At 41.6% G+C, this 20,521-nt stretch overlaps 5 protein-coding genes across 6 annotated transcripts; 4 read left to right on the top strand and 1 right to left on the bottom strand.

Moving 5' to 3' along the window:
* Positions 1-129: 129 nt before the first annotated feature.
* Positions 130-3,606, top strand: LOC121198901 (cytochrome P450 2K1-like). 2 transcript variants are annotated; one of them, XM_041063271.1, is made up of 9 exons: positions 130-378; positions 495-657; positions 824-940; positions 1,048-1,208; positions 1,646-1,825; positions 1,931-2,072; positions 2,420-2,604; positions 2,690-2,831; positions 2,925-3,606. In XM_041063271.1, exons 1-9 carry the CDS (start codon positions 169-171, stop codon positions 3,110-3,112), a joined length of 1,488 nt encoding a protein of 495 aa, XP_040919205.1. In that variant the 5' UTR covers positions 130-168; the 3' UTR covers positions 3,113-3,606. The 2 variants fall into 2 exon arrangements, with proteins under 2 accessions (XP_040919205.1, XP_040919203.1); XM_041063269.1 differs by having other exon boundaries at positions 791-940; positions 2,925-3,605.
* Positions 3,607-4,471: 865 nt separating this feature from the next.
* Positions 4,472-10,478, top strand: LOC121198479 (cytochrome P450 2K1-like). Its single transcript, XM_041062660.1, has 11 exons — positions 4,472-5,003; positions 5,180-5,342; positions 5,425-5,574; positions 5,936-6,096; positions 6,688-6,867; positions 6,952-7,090; positions 7,185-7,369; positions 7,484-7,625; positions 7,731-9,990; positions 10,241-10,343; positions 10,462-10,478. The coding sequence occupies exons 1-9, from the start codon at positions 4,803-4,805 to the stop codon at positions 7,916-7,918; spliced, it is 1,509 nt and encodes a 502-aa protein (XP_040918594.1). The 5' UTR covers positions 4,472-4,802; the 3' UTR covers positions 7,919-9,990; positions 10,241-10,343; positions 10,462-10,478.
* LOC121198480 (cytochrome P450 2K1-like) lies at positions 10,000-14,675 on the top strand. Its single transcript, XM_041062661.1, has 9 exons — positions 10,000-10,343; positions 10,462-10,621; positions 10,798-10,947; positions 11,128-11,288; positions 12,315-12,494; positions 12,871-13,012; positions 13,419-13,600; positions 13,813-13,954; positions 14,039-14,675. Exons 1-9 carry the CDS (start codon positions 10,143-10,145, stop codon positions 14,224-14,226), a joined length of 1,506 nt encoding a protein of 501 aa, XP_040918595.1. The 5' UTR covers positions 10,000-10,142; the 3' UTR covers positions 14,227-14,675.
* LOC121198477 lies at positions 14,518-17,624 on the bottom strand. The gene is made up of 4 exons (XM_041062659.1): positions 17,456-17,624; positions 16,263-16,948; positions 15,995-16,108; positions 14,518-15,845 (listed from the first exon to the last, which is right to left on the bottom strand). Exons 2-4 carry the CDS (start codon positions 16,902-16,904, stop codon positions 14,889-14,891), a joined length of 1,713 nt encoding a protein of 570 aa, XP_040918593.1. The 5' UTR covers positions 16,905-16,948; positions 17,456-17,624; the 3' UTR covers positions 14,518-14,888.
* A 55-nt stretch (positions 17,625-17,679) lies between these two features.
* LOC121198548 (RNA-binding protein with serine-rich domain 1-like) lies at positions 17,680-20,345 on the top strand. Its single transcript, XM_041062784.1, has 7 exons — positions 17,680-17,735; positions 18,414-18,560; positions 18,677-18,862; positions 18,971-19,076; positions 19,398-19,551; positions 19,647-19,788; positions 19,894-20,345. Coding segments are annotated over exons 1-7 (843 nt in total). The 5' UTR covers positions 17,680-17,733; the 3' UTR covers positions 20,000-20,345.
* The last annotated feature ends 176 nt before the right edge of the window (positions 20,346-20,521 follow it).

Raw genomic sequence — 20,521 nt, 5'->3', positions numbered from 1 at the left:
CACCTTTGAGATGTGTCCCTCTTGTGTGTAAACAGAGCCCAGAAGGGAGGGGAGATTATTTGTAACCTTAGACCTGCAAGGAAATTCCAGGTGATGTTTGTGTGAGTGCAAACAGCTCTGTCTGTTAGTTGTTGGGCCAGTCAGAGAAGAACATCAACAGCAGAACAAATGGCTCTTTTGGATGATTTTGTTTTCTTTCTCTTCTCCAGTCCCACCACTGTGTTGGGGGCTGTTGCTGTCCTGCTTGTCCTTTACTTTATCTCCAGCTGCTTCAGCTCCGAAGAAACAAGGAAGGAGCCTCCAGGGCCGAGGCCTCTGCCCCTGCTTGGCAACCTGTTACAGCTTGATCTCAAGAGACCCTACAAAACCCTCTGTGAGGTGAGTTTAGCTCTCCCACTCCAAAACAAATTTAAATATCCTTTATACATTTTTGCAATAATATATGGTGTTGCATGATTTCGGACATATGTGACTACATTCTTTAATTTTCCCAGCTTTCAGAGAAATATGGCTCAGTATTTACAGTTTACTTTGGAACCAATAAAGTGGTGGTCCTGGCTGGATACAAGGCAGTCAAAGAGGCTCTGGTCAGCTTTGCAGAAGAGTTTGGAGACAGAGACATATCCCCTATATTTTATGATACAAATCAAGGTCACGGTATGACCTTTTTTTTTTTTTTTTTTAAATTTGCTTTCTAGTTTGTCTAATTTAGGGCAATCATTGATAAGTATTACACGTTATAAAATATACACAATAAGTACAGATTTCATTTAACTTGCATGTTTAATAGGAATTCTGTTTGCTAACGGTGAATCGTGGAAAGAGATGAGACGTTTTGCCCTCACCACCCTGAGAGACTTTGGGATGGGCAAAAGAGTAGCTGAGGAGAAAATCTTAGAAGAATGCCAGTATCTGATCCAAATGTTCGAAAAGCACAAAGGTATGCGATTAATATAAAACTTGAGAAGGTAATGATCAACAGCAACATTTTTACATTTTTCCTGTTGTACTTCAGCTTGAAAATTTGTTTCTCGTGTTTTTCAAAAGGGAAACCATTTGATACAACGTGTCCGGTGAATTATGCAACATCCAATATTATCTCCTCCATCGTGTATGGAAGCAGATTCGAATACAGTGACCCCCGATTCAAAAATTTGGTGAGAAGGGCAAATGAGACCATACGCATCACAGGTTCTGCCTCAATCCAGGTGAGCCTCATGTTTGCTTTTTGACTTGGTGCTGTTTCAGAGGGATGACATGAAAGCTAATTTAAGTAAGCATTGAAAACCAACAGATTTGATCTACTGCGTGTAGACTGTTGCTTTTTGAAACAAATACAGAAATGTGTATAATAAGGTAAACTGTGACATAATTAAATAGGACAGTTTCTCTTTTAATCAGTGTCAGATGAGAGTGACTTCATTGCATCAGTTTGAATGGCTACTTTGGGGCAACTTCTCAGTGACAAATTAAAGACAAAAAGACTATGTCATAAAGAAAAATGGATGGAAATTGCATGGTACTTGGTGATGGAAAATACTTAACTGTGGCAAATAACTAATGAGACGTGTGTCAAAATTTATGTGATGAGCTCTCTCTGTTTTATCCTTTAATAAATAATGTTTTTGATGTTGTTGCGTCACAGCTTTACAACATGTTTCCCAGGCTGGTCAGATGGATAAAAAACCGGCAGCTGATTTTAAAAAATGTTGAAATGACTGTCAGAGATGTCAAAGATTTGATCAGGCAGCTGAAAGAGACACTGAACCCTCACACGTGCAGGGGCCTCGTGGACTGTTTTCTGATTCGGAAGCAGAAAGAAGAGGTAAGACAACATCTTTTGTGTTTTTTCATCAACAACAAAACAAAAGGAACAGCAATGTTGCACACGGCTATTTTATAATAATGAATGGGTTGTTCTTTCTCTCAGGACTCTTGTGTTACGGATACTCACTACAATGAGAAAAACTTGATATTCACAGTAACAAACTTGTTTGCTGCTGGTACTGATACCACAGCAACTACACTGAGATGGGGTTTGCTGCTTATGGCCAAATATCCACATATACAAGGTAAGGACAGAGATGAAGCCTGTGAATCTTTCATTGTTGCTCTACTTTTATGTTTTCACATGCAGGTCCCCTTAATTACTTGACAAAGACAAGGACAAAGGGGACTTGGTTTCAGTTCCTGGCTGAACTTCTTTGTGTTAAACCCCCTGGTGAAACTTGTGTAACTGAGTTTTGGATTTTTTAGTGTAGGAGAAACAGGAATATACAGCTGGTTGATAATATGTACTCAAACACTATTTGAGTAGTGTAAATGCCTTTTAAAAATGTTTTATCAAAAGCAAAATTAAGAAACTTCTAACATTTGAACTGCAGACAAAGATTATTATTTTCACATTTTGCGGCTCCAGATCAGGTCCAGGAGGAGCTGAGCAGGGTGATAGGAAGCCGTCAGGCCCGGGTAGATGACCGTAAAAACCTACCCTACACTGATGCTGTCATCCATGAGACACAGAGACTGGCCAACATCGTCCCCATGTCTATCCCTCACAAAACCAGCCGAGACGTCACCTTCCAGGGCTACTTTATCAAAGAGGTCAGTCTCTCACATCTGTTTCAACTCTTTTCCACATAAATTTGTTTTTGTCAGATCTTTACGTGCTTTTCTTTTCTGCCTTCAGGGAACTACTGTGTTTCCTCTTCTTACCTCTGTCCTGTATGACGAGAGCGAGTGGGAGAGCCCACACACTTTCAACCCTTCCCACTTCCTGGATAGGGAGAGTAAATTTGTCAGGAGAGATGCCTTCATGCCCTTTTCTGCAGGTTTGACAGCGTTGTCTGGTTTTTGTTCTTTACAGATTAGAAGCTAATTTAGACTTAATCAGAAATGATTTTTGAAACTCTTCGTCCTTGCAGGTCGCAGAGTGTGTCTCGGGGAGAGTCTGGCAAAGATGGAGCTCTTTCTGTTCTTCACCTCGCTCCTCCAGCGCTTTCGCTTCACTCCTCCACCAGGAGTTACAGAGGATGAGCTGAATCTGACAGCAGGTGTGGGCTTCACCCTCCCTCCTTGGCCTCATGAGCTGTGTGCTGTCAGTCGCCAGTGAGGAAGATAGCCAGAGCATGGCACTATAACTGCCTGTGTCAGTGGCAGGAATGTTGTACAACTCTCTCTCACACAGGGCAGTGACTTTTTTCTTTCACCACTGCATTGCATGCTGGGATGCTGGGCAGCCAGCAGAGGTCCCCATCTTCAAGCCCAAGATCTGTGAACAAAAGCAGAATACCATCAGGAAACAGAAGAGTCATGTGATAGTAATGGAGAAATGAATGGTGGAGACAGTGACTTGATGTATGTTATTTGTTTTCATTAGTGTACAGAGACTGATAGAATTTGGGTGTATGTACACTTTTATAATAACAGACTTTTAGAATATATCCCTGCTTCTCAGCTACTATGGATTTGATTTTTCACAAACTGATGTACTGTAAAGAGCAGATTCAAGAGATTGCATTCCAAAATAAATATGTTTAGCTTACTAACTGGCAGTGGCTAATGTAACTTGCCTCACAGTTCCTTTGGACAACTTGCAGTTCAATACAAACAGTCTTTGGCTTGGTGTTCAGTCATTACAGCACAGGTTATTTGGGTCTTATCAAGAAACAACCATTCTGTTTGCACCAACAAGAGAGTCAGTGTGAGAGGACAGGTGTGTGGCATATGGAATTCACATGGCTGATATACGAAAGCTGCTTAGCCAGTTTCTCTGTTACCTTTGTTCACGTAAATGCATGCAAGGCAGATAAACAGATTCTGTTGCTGCTGTGCTGCTGAAAAGGTGGAGAAGCTGCCCAGCCGTGCGGCTGAAGGTTTTCTATTTCAATTAAAGACAAAATGATGCATGTTCCAAAGTGAAAATACTTGTGACAAGACAAGACGTATTTGAAACACCTAGTATGATATTAGCCTGATCAGTGTTAAGGCTGATCATCACAGCCTATAACCGATCAGCCTGCTACTCTGGGAAAAAGTCAGGGACTTTATTTAAAATGTTTTTTTAAAACAAACCACATGAACATGAATGAGAATAATAATAATAATTATAATAATAATAGCTACTGTGGACAAAGCAGGGAAACAGTTTCTGCATTCAGAGGTACGAGCCTCGGCTCTAACATACACTGTGTTCCTTCCACTGCTCAAAAACATTTGAACGTTCACCGTTTTCCCTCGGTCTCTTCTTGGAATTTCACACCTGTAATTGAGCAGATTTGCATTTGAATAGATTCATCCTGATTGACAGTTTAACGTGATCTTTGATTGGCTGACTGATTTGCTCATTCACACGCACTGAGGAGGTGTGGTGCGTTCACTGGGAGCCCTTTGTTAGAGGAGGTGGGAACTTTTGGTATATAGTTTGGTATTTAGTTCCACCCACATTGATTCTCCAATAGACTCAGTCATATTACTTTTCCTTAACACAGGGATACCGTCTCCATCAGTCAGTCCTATTGAAGCCTGTTGAACGACGGGCAAATTAAAGTCAAGCGTTAACGGTGTCGGCGCCATGTGCAGCTGCACCGGCAGATCACCAGGTTCAGAGTTCACCTTTGTTCAACTCGGTTCCCCCCGGTCAGAAGATGTTCTTCTCTGACCTAACGGAAACCCTGCTGCACTTTTTGGACGCGGAGTTATTGGAAGTTATTATTCCTTCACGTTTCATCACTACATTAAAACACTGTCATGCTCTGCTGACAGTTTGTGCTTAGTGACAAGTATTTCCAGACGACTGTAGGATGATGTTTGAAGATCTTCTTCAGTCCTCCGCTTCATTCTACCTGTTCGGGGCCATTGTGGGCTTACTGGTCCTTCGCCTTCTTTACTCCAGCGTCAGCTGCCAAGAAACTCGCAGGGAGCCTCCAGGACCTAAACCTCTTCCCCTGCTTGGTAACTTGCTTCAAGTGGATCTCAAGAGACTGGACAGCTCTCTTTTTGATGTGAGAAATGTCTTGTTTATCTGAAACAGTCCTTCCATCGCTCTGATGGGACACTTTATTTTCATTTTATCAGTTTTATTAGTTTTATATGTAAATGTGTTTTCATTATAAGTCAGTAAATTCAATTTCCTTCCTAGAACTGTGAGTCTCACTTTTACTTGCCTTGGTGGTTTTAGCTGTACAGAAAATATGGACCAGTGTTCACAGTGTACTTTGGATTTAAGAAGGTGGTGGTCCTGGCCGGGTACAGGACAGTCAAACAGGCTCTGGTCAACCATGCTGAGGAGTTTGGAGACAGAGAGGTCACTCCAATATTCTATGATTTCAACAAAGGACACGGTAAGAAAATGTTTTGAGAGATTTTTTTTTCTGCATTGTGTTTTTGGCAGTGTTAAAACACATCAGCGTCTTTTGTTTTCAGGCATTCTGTTTTCCAATGGCGACTCGTGGAAAGAAATGAGGCGTTTTGCTCTGACTACCCTCAGAGATTTTGGAATGGGCAAGAGGATCAGTGAAGGAAAAATCATTGAGGAATGTCACTACCTGGCTGAAGAATTTGAACAACATCAAGGTAAAAATATTTCCTTGAATGCACTGCACAGATTTATATACACCCCAATAAAATTACCAGGTTAGCATTGACCCAGACTGGGATTAACCTTGCCTTTATCTGTACCTTTTTTTTAACTTTTGGATTATTTACCCAAACAAACCTGTATATGGTACAATAAATTTAAATACTTAAAATCTACTCAAGCTCTAGCTTTTAAATTTTAAATGCCACTATTTGTTACTGACTGTTGATTATTTGTGTATCCTTTTATCCCTTTATTCCCCTGGTTTTGTGACAGACAAATACAGGGTCAATATTACTCCCCTCATTGTAGTTCATAGCAGTAATTTACACTGTCTCTCTGACTCTTGTCTCTCAGGTAAAGCCTTTAACAACACCCAGACAATTAATTATGCAGCTTCCAATATTGTAGCAGCTCTCATGTTTGGGACGAGGTTTGAATACAAAGACCCTGAACTCAAAGCTTTGCTGGAAAGAGACCACGACACCATTCGTCTGACGGGATCAGCTTCCATCCTGGTACTGCAGAGTGACTTACAAGGAAATTTCTTAACCTATGGTTTACTAGATTGAATATATATTTCTGTTGCAGTCCATGAAATATGACATTCAACTTTATTTTATAGGTCCTTCATTTACTTAATGTTACTTAAATTACATATTTAATACATTTATGTTAATTTCCTGTAAAGAGAGATATTTTACATTCCTGCTTGTTCAGCTTCCCTGCTGTGCACTGCTTAGAACACTGTCTAGATAACACGAGCAATCAAAATGAATTAACTCAAAAGGTACCAATGGAACGTTGTCTATGTTTTATTACTTTTAAGTACACCAATGTGTGCAATTAGTAGCCTACCAAATTACACAGTTCTCTCTCTCTGGAAAATGCCCTAGGATTTCATCAGAAATTGATTTGGAATTTATGACGGAAAATTCCATCAAACATTTTTCTAATTGAAGTATAACAAACCAAATGAAAAACAGAACCAAACAAAAACACTGATTAAATGAAACCGATGATGATGATGATGATGATGATGATGGCTCTCATAATTGTTGTGTTAAATTGTATAATAATTAGAGGGTTTTTACTGTGCGCTGTTCCAGATATACAACATGTTTCCTTGGCTGGGCCCTTTTCTTAAAAACTGGAGGGATTTGATGAAGAATGTGAAAGACAGTAAGGAGGACACGAGAGGAATGATAGCAGATCTGAAGGAGACTCTGAACCCTGAGATGTGCAGATGCTTTGTTGATGCATTTCTGACCCGTAAACAAAATCTGGAGGTGAGGTGTCTGACTCCATTGAATCCACACCCAGGCATTGATCAATCATTAAGTGAATTCCCTCTTTTCTGTATGTTGTTCTAGGAGTCTGGGATTTCCTCACATTACCATGATGACAACCTCCTCTACAGCGTGGCAAATTTGTTTGCAGCTGGGACAGATACAACAGGCAGTACACTTCAATGGTGTCTGCTTTTCATGGCCAAGTACCCTCATATTCAAGGTGCAAAAAAATATATCCACAGGCTCGTACAGTGCTCACATAAATTTGGGGTTAAATGTTCATCACATTGAATCTCATTTTCATGTGTATCCAGACCAAGTCCAGGAGGAGCTGAGCAGGGTGGTTGGAAGCCGTCAGGTCCGAGTAGAGGACAGGAAGAACTTGCCGTACACCGACGCTGTCATCCATGAGTCACAGAGACTGGCCAACATCGTCCCCATGTCTATCCCTCACAAAACCAGCCGAGACGTCACCTTCCAGGGCTACTTTATCAAAGAGGTCAGTCACTCACATCACTTCAAATCCACACAAACATGTCTGCATACTTCCATCTCTGAAAACTCTGAAAATGGTGCTTTTGTTCTGAGATCTGTTTTATTCTTTTGCCTACAGGGAACCATTGTAATTCCTCTTCTTACTTCTGTCCTTTATGATGAGAGTGAGTGGGAGAGCCCATACACTTTCAACCCGTCCCACTTCCTGGATAAAGAGGGTAAATTTATCAAGAGAGATGCCTTCATGCCCTTTTCTGCAGGTATAACAACCCTGTTGGCTTTTGATCTTTAGAAATTACAGATATGTTTACGCTTGTACACATGTTCATCATGTTCAGCTCAGCTGTAGCTCTTTGTTCTTGCAGGTCGCAGAGCGTGTCTTGGAGAGAGTCTGGCCAGAATGGAGCTCTTTCTTTTCTTCACCTCCCTCCTTCAGCGTTTTCGTTTTACTCCTCCACCAGGAGTCACAGTGGAAGAACTGGATCTGAGACCAGTTGTGGGTTTCACCCTCACTCCTTCGCCTCATGAGCTTTGTGCTGTCATCCGCCAGTGAGGAACGCAGCTGGAACGCTGTGATTATTGTGTTAACAGGAACTGCCACCGTGCTGATTGTGTGTGATGCGGGACAGGACATTATGTGCAAATTTTATGTAGAGCTTGCTTTAACAGGAGTGAATGGGAGAGCCAGACAGCAACTGGGTATAATTGAAATGCACACTGATGGTATCAAGCAAGAGCAGATTTAAATTCCCTAAGTGAGCTTAGGTAGCAGGAAAACATCTACCTTTATTTCAGGGTTTCTCCTATAAAATGAAAAGAATACATCTGTGACACAGGGGCCTGAAAATATTTCTCAGAAGAAAAGTGTTACTGTGGCTCAGCTTCCCCCAGTTGAGCCATCTGGGGGTAAATTGACCATCTTACTTTTTCGAAGTTTAAACCTGAGCCTCATTTTGTTCATGAACACTTTCACAGCTTTGAACTTGTGAGGGCAAACCACCAGTTTCAAGACCACCGAACAGTAAAAAAAATCAATCAATCAATCAATCTTCAATATTACATTCATCAAGGTTACAGGGTCTCTCCTTGCAGTTCCTCCAGCCTTTGGAGGTTGAGGTAGCTTCTTCAGGACATTGCTCAGTGGGAAAGGTGCCTCATCATTTTCTCTGAATGCAAAGGTGGGTTTCTCGCTGCCAGTGATTCCCTGGATTCTTTTAACAAATCTTGATGATGATGAAAATGATGAAGTGGTCTTCATATCTAACCCTAAATGAGGCCCACTTGCTTCTTTCCTTTTTCTGCCAATACCTGGTTTGATGTCTGGACTGTCATAACTTGTCAACATTATACATCTAATTGTGAGTGAGTGTTTACTCCCAACATATGGATGCATTCATGTAATTATGTTTTTTTGCATACTACTGGTACACAGCACAGCTTTGTCTCTATCTCAGGATAAAATGGTAAAACTTGTTTCTGCCTGCAGCTGGTAGGACAGTCCTGAGCTATGGAGACCAGATGCCTAAAATATGTGAAGCAGACTGGTTCTACAGCTGATACCACAGTGAGCAGTGCAGGAAAGTTAGACAAAACATAGCTTGCTTTTTTGTATATTATCGAAGCAGGCGTATACTGCCTGCTTCGAAACCTGACCACTCTCTTTTTGATGTGAGAATCGTCTTGTTTACCTGAACCAATGTGATTCCTTCCATTGCTTAATTTCCTACCTAACACTGTGAGTCTTATGTTTACTTGCGTGGATATGTTTAGCTTTCCAGAAAATATGGACCAGTGTTAACAGTCTGCTTTGGACTTGAGGACGAGTTTGTCTCTCTGTCAATCCCTCATTCAGTGATTTCATCAAAGGACATGTGTTCTATACTTTCTGAGCTCTCTGGAGGTTCATGATGTGGCCGGTTGTCCACGCAAACGTGTTTAAAAAAACAAGTATATGTCCATAGAAAGCCAAATGGGTGTCATACAAGCGCCGTCAGGTCTTAATTAAATTCCCAGTGTACTCTGAAGTTCATATGTGTTTCATGACAATGATCATTGGTTTGATCACTGGTTATGTTGAGAATGCCATTGACCTGTAATGAAAGCCTGTCTGTCAAATATGTTAATGTGCATAACTCTGACTGCAAAGAAACTGGGATGTATGACTCCAGATGTCCAGCAGGGGGCTCTCCCTCCCCAGTTCAGATTCAAATTCTGATCCAAGCAAAAGCAATTTATGGTTAACTTGGTAACTCTGTGTGTAAAATCCATGCATCTCCACCTCCTCTTTACTCCCTTCACACTGATCCAAGGCTGTGTGGGCGGGCATAGAAACCTATGTAGCATATTGCTGCAGGTGACAGGTGACTTGGCAGCAATTCATGAGTGATGAAACACCTGTGGTGCTGAAACAGATGAAGCTGTGTGTCTGAAAGGACCATTTGAGCTGCTACAGCGCTTCTCCCACAAAGCACAGTCAGCATCAGAACAAATGTCTCTTAGTGAAGATTTCAATTATATGTATATGTATCCCTCCATCACATACCTCTCTCTCTCACACACAGGGAGCCATAAAGAGAGAGAGAGAGGGAGAGGATGGGGCTATTAGCTTATTGTTCCCCTTGGCAGGTAATTTTGTTCAAATCTTGTCCAAAGTTCAAACTTCCAAAGTTGCACAACAGCCAATTGGAACACAGACAAAAAAGGAGTATAAGAGCTCACAAGTCTTGTCTCTGACTTTGTTATTAGTCAGAGACAATACTTGTGGGTGAAGTGAAAGAATGGCAGCAATGGAAGACCTTCTGCTGCAGTTCACCAATACAGAGACTCTACTGGGTACATTTGTGATTCTGGTTATCCTCTATCTAATCCTCTCCAGCTTTGGCCCTCGGACAAAGGAGCCTCCAGGACCCAGGCCCCTGCCTCTGCTTGGCAATTTGCTACAGCTGGATCCTAAGACACCTTACAGAACACTGTATGAGGTAAATAAACTGTATTTCAAGTGTGTTTGTAAATAGACATACATTTACAGTCAGATGGATAGACGTCAGATGTTTGTATAATTTTGAAAGTTTTGAGGGTTTTCTATATATATTTAAGCTCTCCAAGAAGCATGGACCAGTGTTCACAGTCCACTTTGGGATCAAAAAAGCAGTTGTAATGGCAGGATACAAGACGATCAAGCAGGCTCTGGTGAACCATGACACATTTGCAGACAAAGAAACGTTGCCAATCATCAGAGACCTGAAATTGACACACGGTGAGAAACAAACAAAATTATGCTAAGCAAGCTTGTATTTTTAAAAATTGTGTTATATATGTTTTTCGTTGTATTTTATTCATTAATTTTTCTTTTTAAAATATGGTCTTGAAAACTATGCCCCTTTATCAACAAACTCTTCCAAAAAGAAACTAAAACCTCCCTGTCATCTCCAGGAATTATTTTTGCCAATGGAGACACTTGGAAAGAGATGAGGCACTTTGCACTGACTAACCTGAAAAACTTTGGAGTGGGAAAGAGAGCAAATGAGGAGAAAATCATAGAGGAAAGTCAATGCCTGATTAATGTTTTTAAAGCAAAAGAAGGTGATAAACCTTTGACATAAGAACCTTTGTTTTGATTATGACTAAACTCTGGATTAACACGATTTGAACAAGAATGAGATTGTGTATATTCAAATCCTATCTTGAATATATTACATCCAGAATTTTTTGTTGTGGCAGATTTATGAAATGAAATGAAAAACACTTCTTTTTTTTTTTCAGGTAAAGCCTTTGACACCACTGAGCCAGTGAGCTATGCTATCTCCAATATCATCTGTTCTTTTGTCTATGGGAACAGATTTGAATACGATGACAAAGAGTTCAGATCTATGGTGGACCGAGCTGGTGAGAACACTCAGCTCATAGGCTCTCCTTCAGTACAGGTATTATGTAATAATTTACAGCTGACCTGAGTAATAACAACTTAGTTACCCCCTCCCACCTCCTGTCCCACCTCTCCTAAACCACACAAAACAGGTCAGTTGCCTTCCTTGCACTGTGGTTGCAGAAACAAGCCTGAGGAGATCATTGACCATTTGCCTTGCTGAGTCAATGGTTTACCATTTTGTAAATTTCTGAATGGGTGGCTTAACTCCAGAGTCAGTTGGAGAGGTAAAAGTCCTTTGTTTTTTGGAAGGCTGCTGGAAGCTATTTGGAAGAGATCAGTGGTTTTGACTTCACTGGAAACTGAGGCCAACCCCTCATTCACATAATAATTCTTGAGGATGAAGCCCCCTGATTTCAGTATTACACCAACTGGATTGTTACTTGATGATGGTATAGTCAGACATAGCAGTATCAGTACTTCCTCCATTGCAGCAGCTCTACATTTGGCTCTGCTTGGTGGTTTTTAGTAACTTTCTGCATGATATCAAAAAAGACTCCTTAATATTCCAGATAAACTGGAAAAGTTAACTATGAATCTTGGATAATTTGTGATCTTCACTAGAACACAAACAAATCTAATGAAAAATCTGAATATTGCGTTGAGACATCTATTTCCACTAAGAATACAATACTTACAGTTCCATTGCCCAGGTTTACCCGCTGAGGCACAGCTGCCCCTGGATGTTGCAGTTATGCATTAAAGGCGGAGGAAGCGATTCTGGATAAAGGCTGTTAATTTTTGAACTTAACAGCAAAACAGCACAACAAGACGACACTCGGCGTGTCAGCTCCAGACAGCAATACTCACAACTGCTACCTTGACTAACATCATCACAATGACAGCTTATCTATCTTTCCTTAAACTAGGAAGTTCTAGGCAAGTAATTAGGGCATTTCCAGTATTCCAAACGCCCTCCTAACCAAAATGTTATATCAACTGTATAATCACTGTTAATTGTTGACTCTTAAGCAGATCATGTGTGATAATGTGTTTGTTCTGTTTCCTTTTTTTTTTTTAACAGTTGTACAACAACTTTCCGAGCTTGTTCAGTTGGTTTGGAGCCCGAAAACAACTGATAAACAATGCTTTTGCAAACAGGAAACAGATGACAGAGTTGACCAAGGGTTTACAAGAGACCCTTAATCCTCACATGTGCAGAGGTTTTGTGGATTCCTTTCTGGCCCGCAAGATGCAGCTTGAGGTATAAAATATAACTGTTTCCTGGAGTATGGAAAGAAAACTATTTGTGCTGCATAAGCCTTTTGTTTGTCTGTGTCATGTATGTCAATCTAGGATATTGAATTCCAAACCTATTTTTTAAATAACAGATTAACTGAAGCAGGTGTGCAAGCAGAGGAAAGGTTGTACAGTACGTACTGTAATTATGAGTACAAAGACCTCACACTGACTGTCTAGTAACAAACGTTAAAGGGCAATGAGATTGAAATATTATATATTCAAGTTTTACATGAACGTGATGAAGAGAAATGCTGACTGACTGAAGGGAACATGGAAATTCTGCTTGTGAAACTGTTCCATTCAAAAGTGATTGTATCACTGACAATTGTCCTTGTAAGGCATCTGGAAGTAAGAATTCTCACTATCATGAAGACAACCTGCAGGCAACTGTTGTCAACCTGTTTACTGCTGGCACTGACACTACATCATCTACTCTAAGATATGGCTTACTGCTCATGGCCAGGTACCCAGAAGTACAAGGTAGGAACACAATATATCATGGATAACTTACTGTACATATGAAAGTCTTGTTTGAAACTCTCATCCTTATTTATTAGGTGCAGGCCCAGCAGTTCACAGCGAGACAACCATCCCCAGCAAACCTGACCCAACCAACCTATTAATTGTCTTAAGCTATAGGATAAATGTAGTGGGCAGCTACTTTATTTTAAAATGTTCCAGAGATTGATGTTATTTTGATCACAGCAGAACCTCACAGTTTTATCCCTCAGAACACTCAAAATAAGAAGTGTTGACAGAAAGCTCATGTTACAATGCCCCTTTGTATGGCTGTAAAAAAGACAGGACATTCAACCAGTGTAGTCAGCCAGCACTGTTCTCTCCTTCACTACATAACAATGTGAATAAGCTTTTGTTCATGTCCCAGATCAGGTTCAGGGGGAGATGTCCAGGGTGGTAGGAAACCGACAGGTCCGAGTAGAGGACAGAAAGAACCTGCCGTACACTGATGCTGTCATCCATGAAATACAGAGAATGATCTGTACTGTGCCTATACTTACACGTTCTGCCTCCCGAGATGTCACCTTCCAAGGCTACTTCATCAAGAAGGTAAAACAGCTGTGAAAACTGTGACTCTCCAAATAAAAAAGAAAGCTGAATATTAATTTTCAGACTCAGGTGTTGGGTGTTGGTTTGTATTTATTTGGTTTGTTAAGTTACTCACAGTGGTGACTTAACTTTATGTTTTGAGTTATTCTGTAACCATTAAAACCATTTCCAATCAAACCTAAAATGTAACACCATATTCCTACATATTTTAGGGGACCCCAGTGGTTGTTCTACTGTCATCTGCTCTTCAGGATGAAGATGAGTGGGAAAAGACCTACACTTTTAACCCTGGCCATTTTCTAGATGAGGAAGGGAAGTTCAGGAAGAGAGATGCTTTTCTACCGTTCTCTGCGGGTACCTCTGATTTTGTTTATTGTCACCAAGAAATTTGTCAGAACAACTTTACTTGAAGATGTAACATTCATTCATTTGTTTCAGGCTCGAGGGCTTGTATAGGAGAAAGTCTGGCCAGGATGGAGCTCTTCCTCTTCTTCACGTCTCTCCTCCAGCACTTTCGTTTCACTCCTCCACCTGGAGTTACAGAGGATGAACTGGATCTGACACCAACTATGGGCCTTGCCCTCGCCCCTTCGCCTCATGAGCTCTGTGCTATCAGCAGGGTCTGACAAAACATTTACAAACTTTTGTAGACGCCGCTATCTGCTGCTGAGAAACCTAACAAAGATTAATCATCAAAAATGAAGTAGGTAATAAGATGAACTGCACCTTTAGTAAACTTTAGCTGTACACCCTCAACATGCTGATCTGTTTAAGTTTTATGCACAACTTTATGACACGTCCATGAAACTCTATGATAAGGTGTCATGAAATGTCAATCTGTTAACTTCACACATACTACCTTATGAACTGAAATAGGAATGTACTTAGGATCATCTTTATTATTATTATTTCTTCAATCATTTAGAACAGAGGTATGAAAAGTAACAGTTTGTAATGCCAGTTCTAGTGATACAAAATAAGTTGATAAAAATAGACAAAAAAAAAAAAAAAGAAAAAAAGGCAAAGTACCATTAGGGTACATCATTTATCATTTCATCTGTGTTCATTGCCTACAGTAAAGACAAATCACAAATCACCACATTTTACTAAAGCATTGTGATCCTGTGACTCTATTGCCGTTTGTAATCTTTTAAAATGTACTTTGGAAATAAATCAGCTTAAAAAATGCTACAGCATATGTTAAAATGTCTTCAGTAACTATACTAAAGTGACAAAAAAAAGCATCCAAGCCCTTATAGTCCCAAACCCTTCTGGAATCTGAAGACCTCTACGGTCCTTCCACTTTGATAATACTGATTTGTTGATCCTCTGTGGAGTGGTTAGAGTTCATCACCGGCTGGGTGGACACACTGCAGTCCTGGAGAGACCTTGCGGAACAGCTGCTTGGGAAATCAGATGATTTGCTCTCTGATATTCTGAAACTCTGAGAATGTGACTGGCTGTATGTCGACACGTAGGATTGCGTGTAGGGTGGCATGAGTGTTTGACTGGTTTGTTGTGCGTATGGAGCTGCATATGATTGCGTTTGAGGGGGAGTGTGATTAAGTGGGAGGTTCTCAGCATTGCTACATGGTGGAAACCCATTCATGCTTGTAGGGCTCAGTCCTGGCAGTTTAAAGGCTTCTACATTTTCTAAACTCTCTAAAGAGTTGTAGCTTGGCTGGGTTTGGCTGCACTGAGTGTACGTGCCTTGACTAAAGCTGAATGAGTCTTGGCTGAAGGAGGTAGATACAGAAGCTGTTGGCAAAGCAGAAGGTGATGGAGTTCTGTTGTGCTGTTGTTGAGAAGTGCTACAGTGTCCCAGTTTGGAGGCGAGGCTCTGTAGGGTGCTGAGGATCTGCTTCTGAATGTGGGTCTGCTGCGACTGCTCCCTCTCCAGGCGGCACTGCTGCTCCACCAGCATCTTCACTGCCAGACCCAAGCTGCGAACCTCAGAACCCAGGGTCTGAATCTGATCCTGCAGGGCACCTCTCCATCCGGCGTCTTGGGCTGCCTGCTGGGGGCTCGGGTTCCTTTCATTACGAGTAGTACCCTGGCCTCCAGGGGTCTGTAGACGGATGACCGCACCCCCAGGAGCTGAAGATGTTAAAGGCGCTGGTGGCCGAGTAGGAAGACGAATCCCAACCCGAGGAGGAGGGTGAGGGGAGCGGACAGACAGACCCGGTCTCTGTGTCAGGAAACGCCTGGGAGCACTGCCTCCTGCAGGCTGAGTCTCCATAACAGTCTGTGCAACATTCAAAAGATATCATGAAAGTTTTAATGCAGTGTTACATAAACGTGAAACATAAAACTTTGATTGAGTCGTAAATTGGTCAAGCTCCCATAATCAGGCCTGAAATCAGTTGTGGCATTTGAGGTTTGCTCTTCTCTTACCTTTTCAGTGGTCAGATCATAGGTTTCAGACGGCTGAGGGACTGCACTTCTCAAATCCGAACCCTGGACACTTGAGTGATCTCTCCTCATCAATGATGCTATCTGATTGAATGACTGTTGACAAACAATTTATGCAATTTAAGACTGACAATTTAATGCTTATAGTATCTGGCACCTTACATACGTTTTGTGCTATTATAAACTATAATTACAAATCAAACACAATTAAGATTGTGGCACTTGGGGGAACTTATGTTTAGATAAGTACCTTCAGCCTGTGTGACAGTGCTTTATCCAAAAGCCTCTTTCGAGCTGCCAACATCGAATTGGTTGCTGGAGAAGGTGTGACTCTCCTCCTTGTGAATGCTCCAGAAGCAACTGGCGTGGAAGACAAAGCGCCTGTCTCTGCCCTTGTTACAGTGGACTGAAGACATCTTTGTTGGCTGTTTTGCGCAAGGGAGGTGACGCTAACAATCTGAATGTCATTTTCTTCTTTATCTCCCTCATGTTGCTGTTCTGGCCTGCTGCCTCCACTGGTCTCCCCATACCCAGATTGCTTTGAACCAGACTCTGAATTAGTGGAAGTTTGTTTGGCAAAGTCTGCAGCTGCTGTAAAGCCAGCATGGTGAGATCCCTCCCGTAGCAGGTTTTGGAGATGAATGTTACTCCAGCTGTCTTGTATTGCCCCGGCTCGAGCTTGCACTTGTGATGTTGCTGTGCTACTTCCAGCCTCCACGGGCCTGACCCTCCCTGGCGGCCTCCCTTGGACCTCCCTCAGGAACAGGTAGATGGCCTGGGCAGATACCTTGATGTTCTCCAGCTCTAGCACAGCTTTGATCTTACGGAAACTCAGACCAGCTTTCCGCAGCTCCACCACTTTGTGTTTGGCCGCATCATCCAGCCGACCCATCGTCTCTCAAACCAGAGTATCTCTGTGATTTAGGCTGTTAATCTCTAGAAGATTCATATAACAAAAAACTGTGACTAACACTTGTTGTATATTTAATACTGAAACATAAATGTAAAAAATGTGAATAATGTGTGACTTCTTCTTATCTGTGAAAATACAAGCGACCATTACAAAAGCAATCTGCTCAGTTTCTCAATGGATCCTTTTCAGGTTTTGTATTTTTATTCCAAACAATAAGGGCATGTTTTTCTGGTTTTATATCAAATTATCTTGCTGTGACAAGAAATGTTTCTCGTTAGATCAACCTACTCCTTAGTCTTACTATGTCTAGGGGCACTCTTATTATTACACAGTACCGAGTCGCGCCGATGAATAAGCCCTTATTTAAATTTACCACTAATGTTAGTCTATCCTAGCTACTAATTAATATACACTGGAAACGGGTGAACATATTTTTCGTTGTGATAGCAAGAATACATTGGTATCAAGTTCAGCTGATGTTAGCTGAGCTGGCTAAAGACAACAGTGCGGTTATAAAGTGCAGCGCTCACCTTGTCAAACCTTGTCGACAAAGGGGAAGATCGATTGTTGGTTCCTTTCGGTTAAATCAATTCACGCACCATGATGATACGTTTCGTCTTTGCATAGCTACGATGTAATCACACGCACACAGACATAAATTCCATTTTCTTTAATCGTCAACAAAAACAAACAAATGAGTTGTAAGTGGCGCTCAGTTTCGCACGTAACGTCCGCTTTGACGTCATCACCGAGCGACGGTTTTCTCGGGCAGCAAGTGGTGGAAGCGAAATCCTATCGTTTGAAAGAAATGTAAGTTCGACCTTTAATCGGATCGCATTCAAACTAGTTTCACCCCCAGCATGTAGGTCATCACATACGGAACAATTCTTCAGGTTTTCTGATCGTGTGTGCACTTCATGAAGAGAGCAGTTGTCGATAAACAGCCGCCCCAGTTACCAGCTACCTGTATCTTGTTTTGAATGAAAATCAATGGCGGCGGATTTCTGCTGTTGCTGGCATTACAGTTAACATGTTTGAGATGTTTTCGTGATAATTTGCATTTGCTCAGTAACGTTAAGTGTTTGTTTCTTCGGTTACTTATCATTTTATTGTTTCCATCAATCGGCTGGATCATGATCACCATCATGGATCATCTGAAACGATATTTGAGTCGTCGACAGAACATTGGTGGCCGACCATTTTGAAAATCGATTAATCGTTTCATTCATTTATTAGCAAAAATAAATAAATAAATCGCTTTTTTGTTGGTTCCAGCTTCTCAAAAGTCCGAATTTCCTTGTTTTGTATTATTGCAGTTTGTATAACTTTGGGCTGTGGACCGTCTGTCAGACAAAAATAGCAATTTGAAGTGTTCACTGTTTTCTGATATTTTTTTTTTTGTGATTAAGCAGAAAATATATTGACAGATTGGTTAACATTTACAATGTAAATTATATAAAAGTAACAGCAATTTGTCTCTGACTTTAGGGCACCATCACCCACAAAGCGGAAGGAGGAGGAAAAAACAAAAGACAGAGGCAAAGAAAAAAGTGGTACAAAGGAAGGGGACAAGGAGAGAGGACGGGAGAAAGTAAGGAAACGCCGCAGTGCTTCCACTGGCAGCAGCAGCAGCAGGTTTGTTTTCTAAATCATCTCTTTGTATGAGTATTTGTAATTATGTTAGTGACAGTATTATTCTTAAATTTGTACATTGTGGTAAAACTTTTTTTCTTTGTTTTGATTATGACTAGATCCAGATCTAGCTCTACTTCAAGCAGCAGCTCTGGTTCCAGCTCGGGGTCCTCAAGTGGATCCAGTTCATCTGGTTCCAGTCGATCTGGTTCCTCTAGCTCTCGTTCCTCGTCCTCTTCCAGCTCCTCGGGCTCCCCGAGCCCTAGCCGCAGACGCCATGACAACCGTCGCCGCTCCCGCTCTGCGTAAATCAGTTTATCTAACACAACAACACAGTGTTTTCACAATATTTTGCGTTTTTGCTCATTTAAACCACAAACAAGTTAATCAGTGTTTTGTTTGTGGTTCTGCAGGTCCAAAACGCAGAAGAGGGGAGATGATAAGGAACGAAGGAAAAGAAGCCCAAGCCCCAAACCAACCAAAGTCCACCTGGGGCGGCTGACCAGGAATGTCACCAAGGTCAGCAGAGGAATGGTTACACATTTTATAGCCAAGGAGAAATAAGCTGCTTTGAAGCTGTTAATCTTGATTTGATGGTTGTGCACAGGTTTAATCATGACGTAACATTATGAAATGACCTCAGAAACACTGTGCTAGGTAGAAAAGAACATCTGTCATTGTAGAAAGTGAAAAAAGTGCCATTATGAGTATGGTTAATAAATGGATTTGGTCCGATTGTCAGCGGCATTTTGCTAATAAACAATGACAACATTCCTGCACAGATAATCAACAGTGTTCTGTGTACTGTGTTCAATGTACTCTGTCTTTTTTTTTGCACAGGACCACATCCAGGAGATCTTTTCCACTTATGGGAAAATAAAAATGGTTGAAATGCCAATGGACAGGCTTCACCCACACCTATCCAGGGGCTATGCTTATGTGGAGTTTGAGACTCCTGAGGAGGCCCAGAAGGCCCTGAAACACATGGACGGAGGTAGGCCAGAGTGTTTGTTTCAGGGTCTCTGTCTTGCAGGATTACTCTGGATATTTGTGTTGAATAACTTTCTGCGATTACTTCGTTATTAATAGGTCAGATTGACGGACAGGAAATCTCTGCATCTGCCGTGCTGACTCAGCGAGTCCGTCCTCCACCTCGTAGACCCTCTCCCCCTCGCAGAATGCCCCCACCACCGCCTATGTGGCGTCGCAGCCCACCACGCATGAGGAGAAGGTCAGTCTCACAACCTCATCTGCTTTACTATTGCGTGTGGTCTTTGGTTAAGACAGTTAGGTGGTGGTCTCATTCTGCCTGCTTTTTCTTTCTGTGTCCTTTCAGGTCCCGCTCTCCGAGGAGACGGTCCCCAGCACGCCGCCGTTCTCGCTCCAGATCTCCTGGTCGCAGGCGTCACCGCTCTCGTTCCAGCTCTAACTCCTCCAGATAGATGGGTTTCCAGCCTCCGGATACCAAGTGATCACTTAGATTCTCTGACCCCAGATCACCTGGAGTACGTGCTCTGACAGACCATTTGGACTCACTAGAAATAAAATCATCCAATTTGTAGCCAATCTAAAACATCTGCCTGCATGTAGGAAGAGGACATGTTTTTGTTTTGTTTTTTGTGCAAGTGTGAGTTTCTTTTTATATTTTGAGTTAATCCTGAAAATCTAGCTCAGTGGTCTTAGTCTGGGCTCCATTGAGATCTACCAATATTTCTTTTAAAGTGTGTCTTCTTTTTACCATGTACTGACTTTTTAGACATTTTGACAAATAAAAGTGCTGAAACAAAATGTGAGTTCAGTTAGTGAGAGCCAGGTTGAAATTCTCACCACCTTCTTATCTCAGTGCCTGCCATTTGTTTGTTCTACGGACCCTTTCACAGTCTTTGGAGAACATGTTAATGTTTAATGTGTCTGCCGTACTTTCAAATGAATGACAGCCAAACATAAACACAGCAGTGTGCTCA

This window comes from Toxotes jaculatrix, chromosome 18, assembly GCF_017976425.1.
Source record: "Toxotes jaculatrix isolate fToxJac2 chromosome 18, fToxJac2.pri, whole genome shotgun sequence".
Taxonomy (NCBI): domain Eukaryota; kingdom Metazoa; phylum Chordata; class Actinopteri; family Toxotidae; genus Toxotes; species Toxotes jaculatrix.
This window is presented reverse-complemented; position numbering and strand designations above follow the sequence as displayed.

Excerpts from the sequence above, each read along its gene's own strand:
- LOC121198901 (XM_041063269.1), top strand. The coding sequence starts at position 169 with ATGGCTCTTTTGGATGATTTTGTTTTCTTTCTCTTCTCCAGTCCCACC. Across the intron at positions 1,826-1,930 it reads TTCGGAAGCAGAAAGAAGAG|GACTCTTGTGTTACGGATAC; the intron begins GTAAGACAACAT and ends TCTTTCTCTCAG. Across the intron at positions 2,832-2,924 it reads CTTCATGCCCTTTTCTGCAG|GTCGCAGAGTGTGTCTCGGG; the intron begins GTTTGACAGCGT and ends TCGTCCTTGCAG.
- LOC121198479 (XM_041062660.1), top strand. The coding sequence starts at position 4,803 with ATGATGTTTGAAGATCTTCTTCAGTCCTCCGCTTCATTCTACCTGTTC. Across the intron at positions 5,004-5,179 it reads TGGACAGCTCTCTTTTTGAT|CTGTACAGAAAATATGGACC; the intron begins GTGAGAAATGTC and ends TGGTGGTTTTAG. Across the intron at positions 5,575-5,935 it reads AGAATTTGAACAACATCAAG|GTAAAGCCTTTAACAACACC; the intron begins GTAAAAATATTT and ends CTTGTCTCTCAG.
- LOC121198480 (XM_041062661.1), top strand. The coding sequence starts at position 10,143 with ATGGCAGCAATGGAAGACCTTCTGCTGCAGTTCACCAATACAGAGACT. Across the intron at positions 11,289-12,314 it reads TAGGCTCTCCTTCAGTACAG|TTGTACAACAACTTTCCGAG; the intron begins GTATTATGTAAT and ends TTTTTTTAACAG. Across the intron at positions 13,955-14,038 it reads TTTTCTACCGTTCTCTGCGG|GCTCGAGGGCTTGTATAGGA; the intron begins GTACCTCTGATT and ends CATTTGTTTCAG.
- LOC121198477 (XM_041062659.1), bottom strand. The coding sequence starts at position 16,904 with ATGGGTCGGCTGGATGATGCGGCCAAACACAAAGTGGTGGAGCTGCGG. Across the intron at positions 16,109-16,262 it reads CACTGTCACACAGGCTGAAG|TCATTCAATCAGATAGCATC; the intron begins GTACTTATCTAA and ends GTTTGTCAACAG. Across the intron at positions 15,846-15,994 it reads ATGATCTGACCACTGAAAAG|ACTGTTATGGAGACTCAGCC; the intron begins GTAAGAGAAGAG and ends AATGTTGCACAG.
- LOC121198548 (XM_041062784.1), top strand. Across the intron at positions 18,863-18,970 it reads CGTCGCCGCTCCCGCTCTGC|GTCCAAAACGCAGAAGAGGG; the intron begins GTAAATCAGTTT and ends GTGGTTCTGCAG. Across the intron at positions 19,789-19,893 it reads CCACCACGCATGAGGAGAAG|GTCCCGCTCTCCGAGGAGAC; the intron begins GTCAGTCTCACA and ends GTGTCCTTTCAG.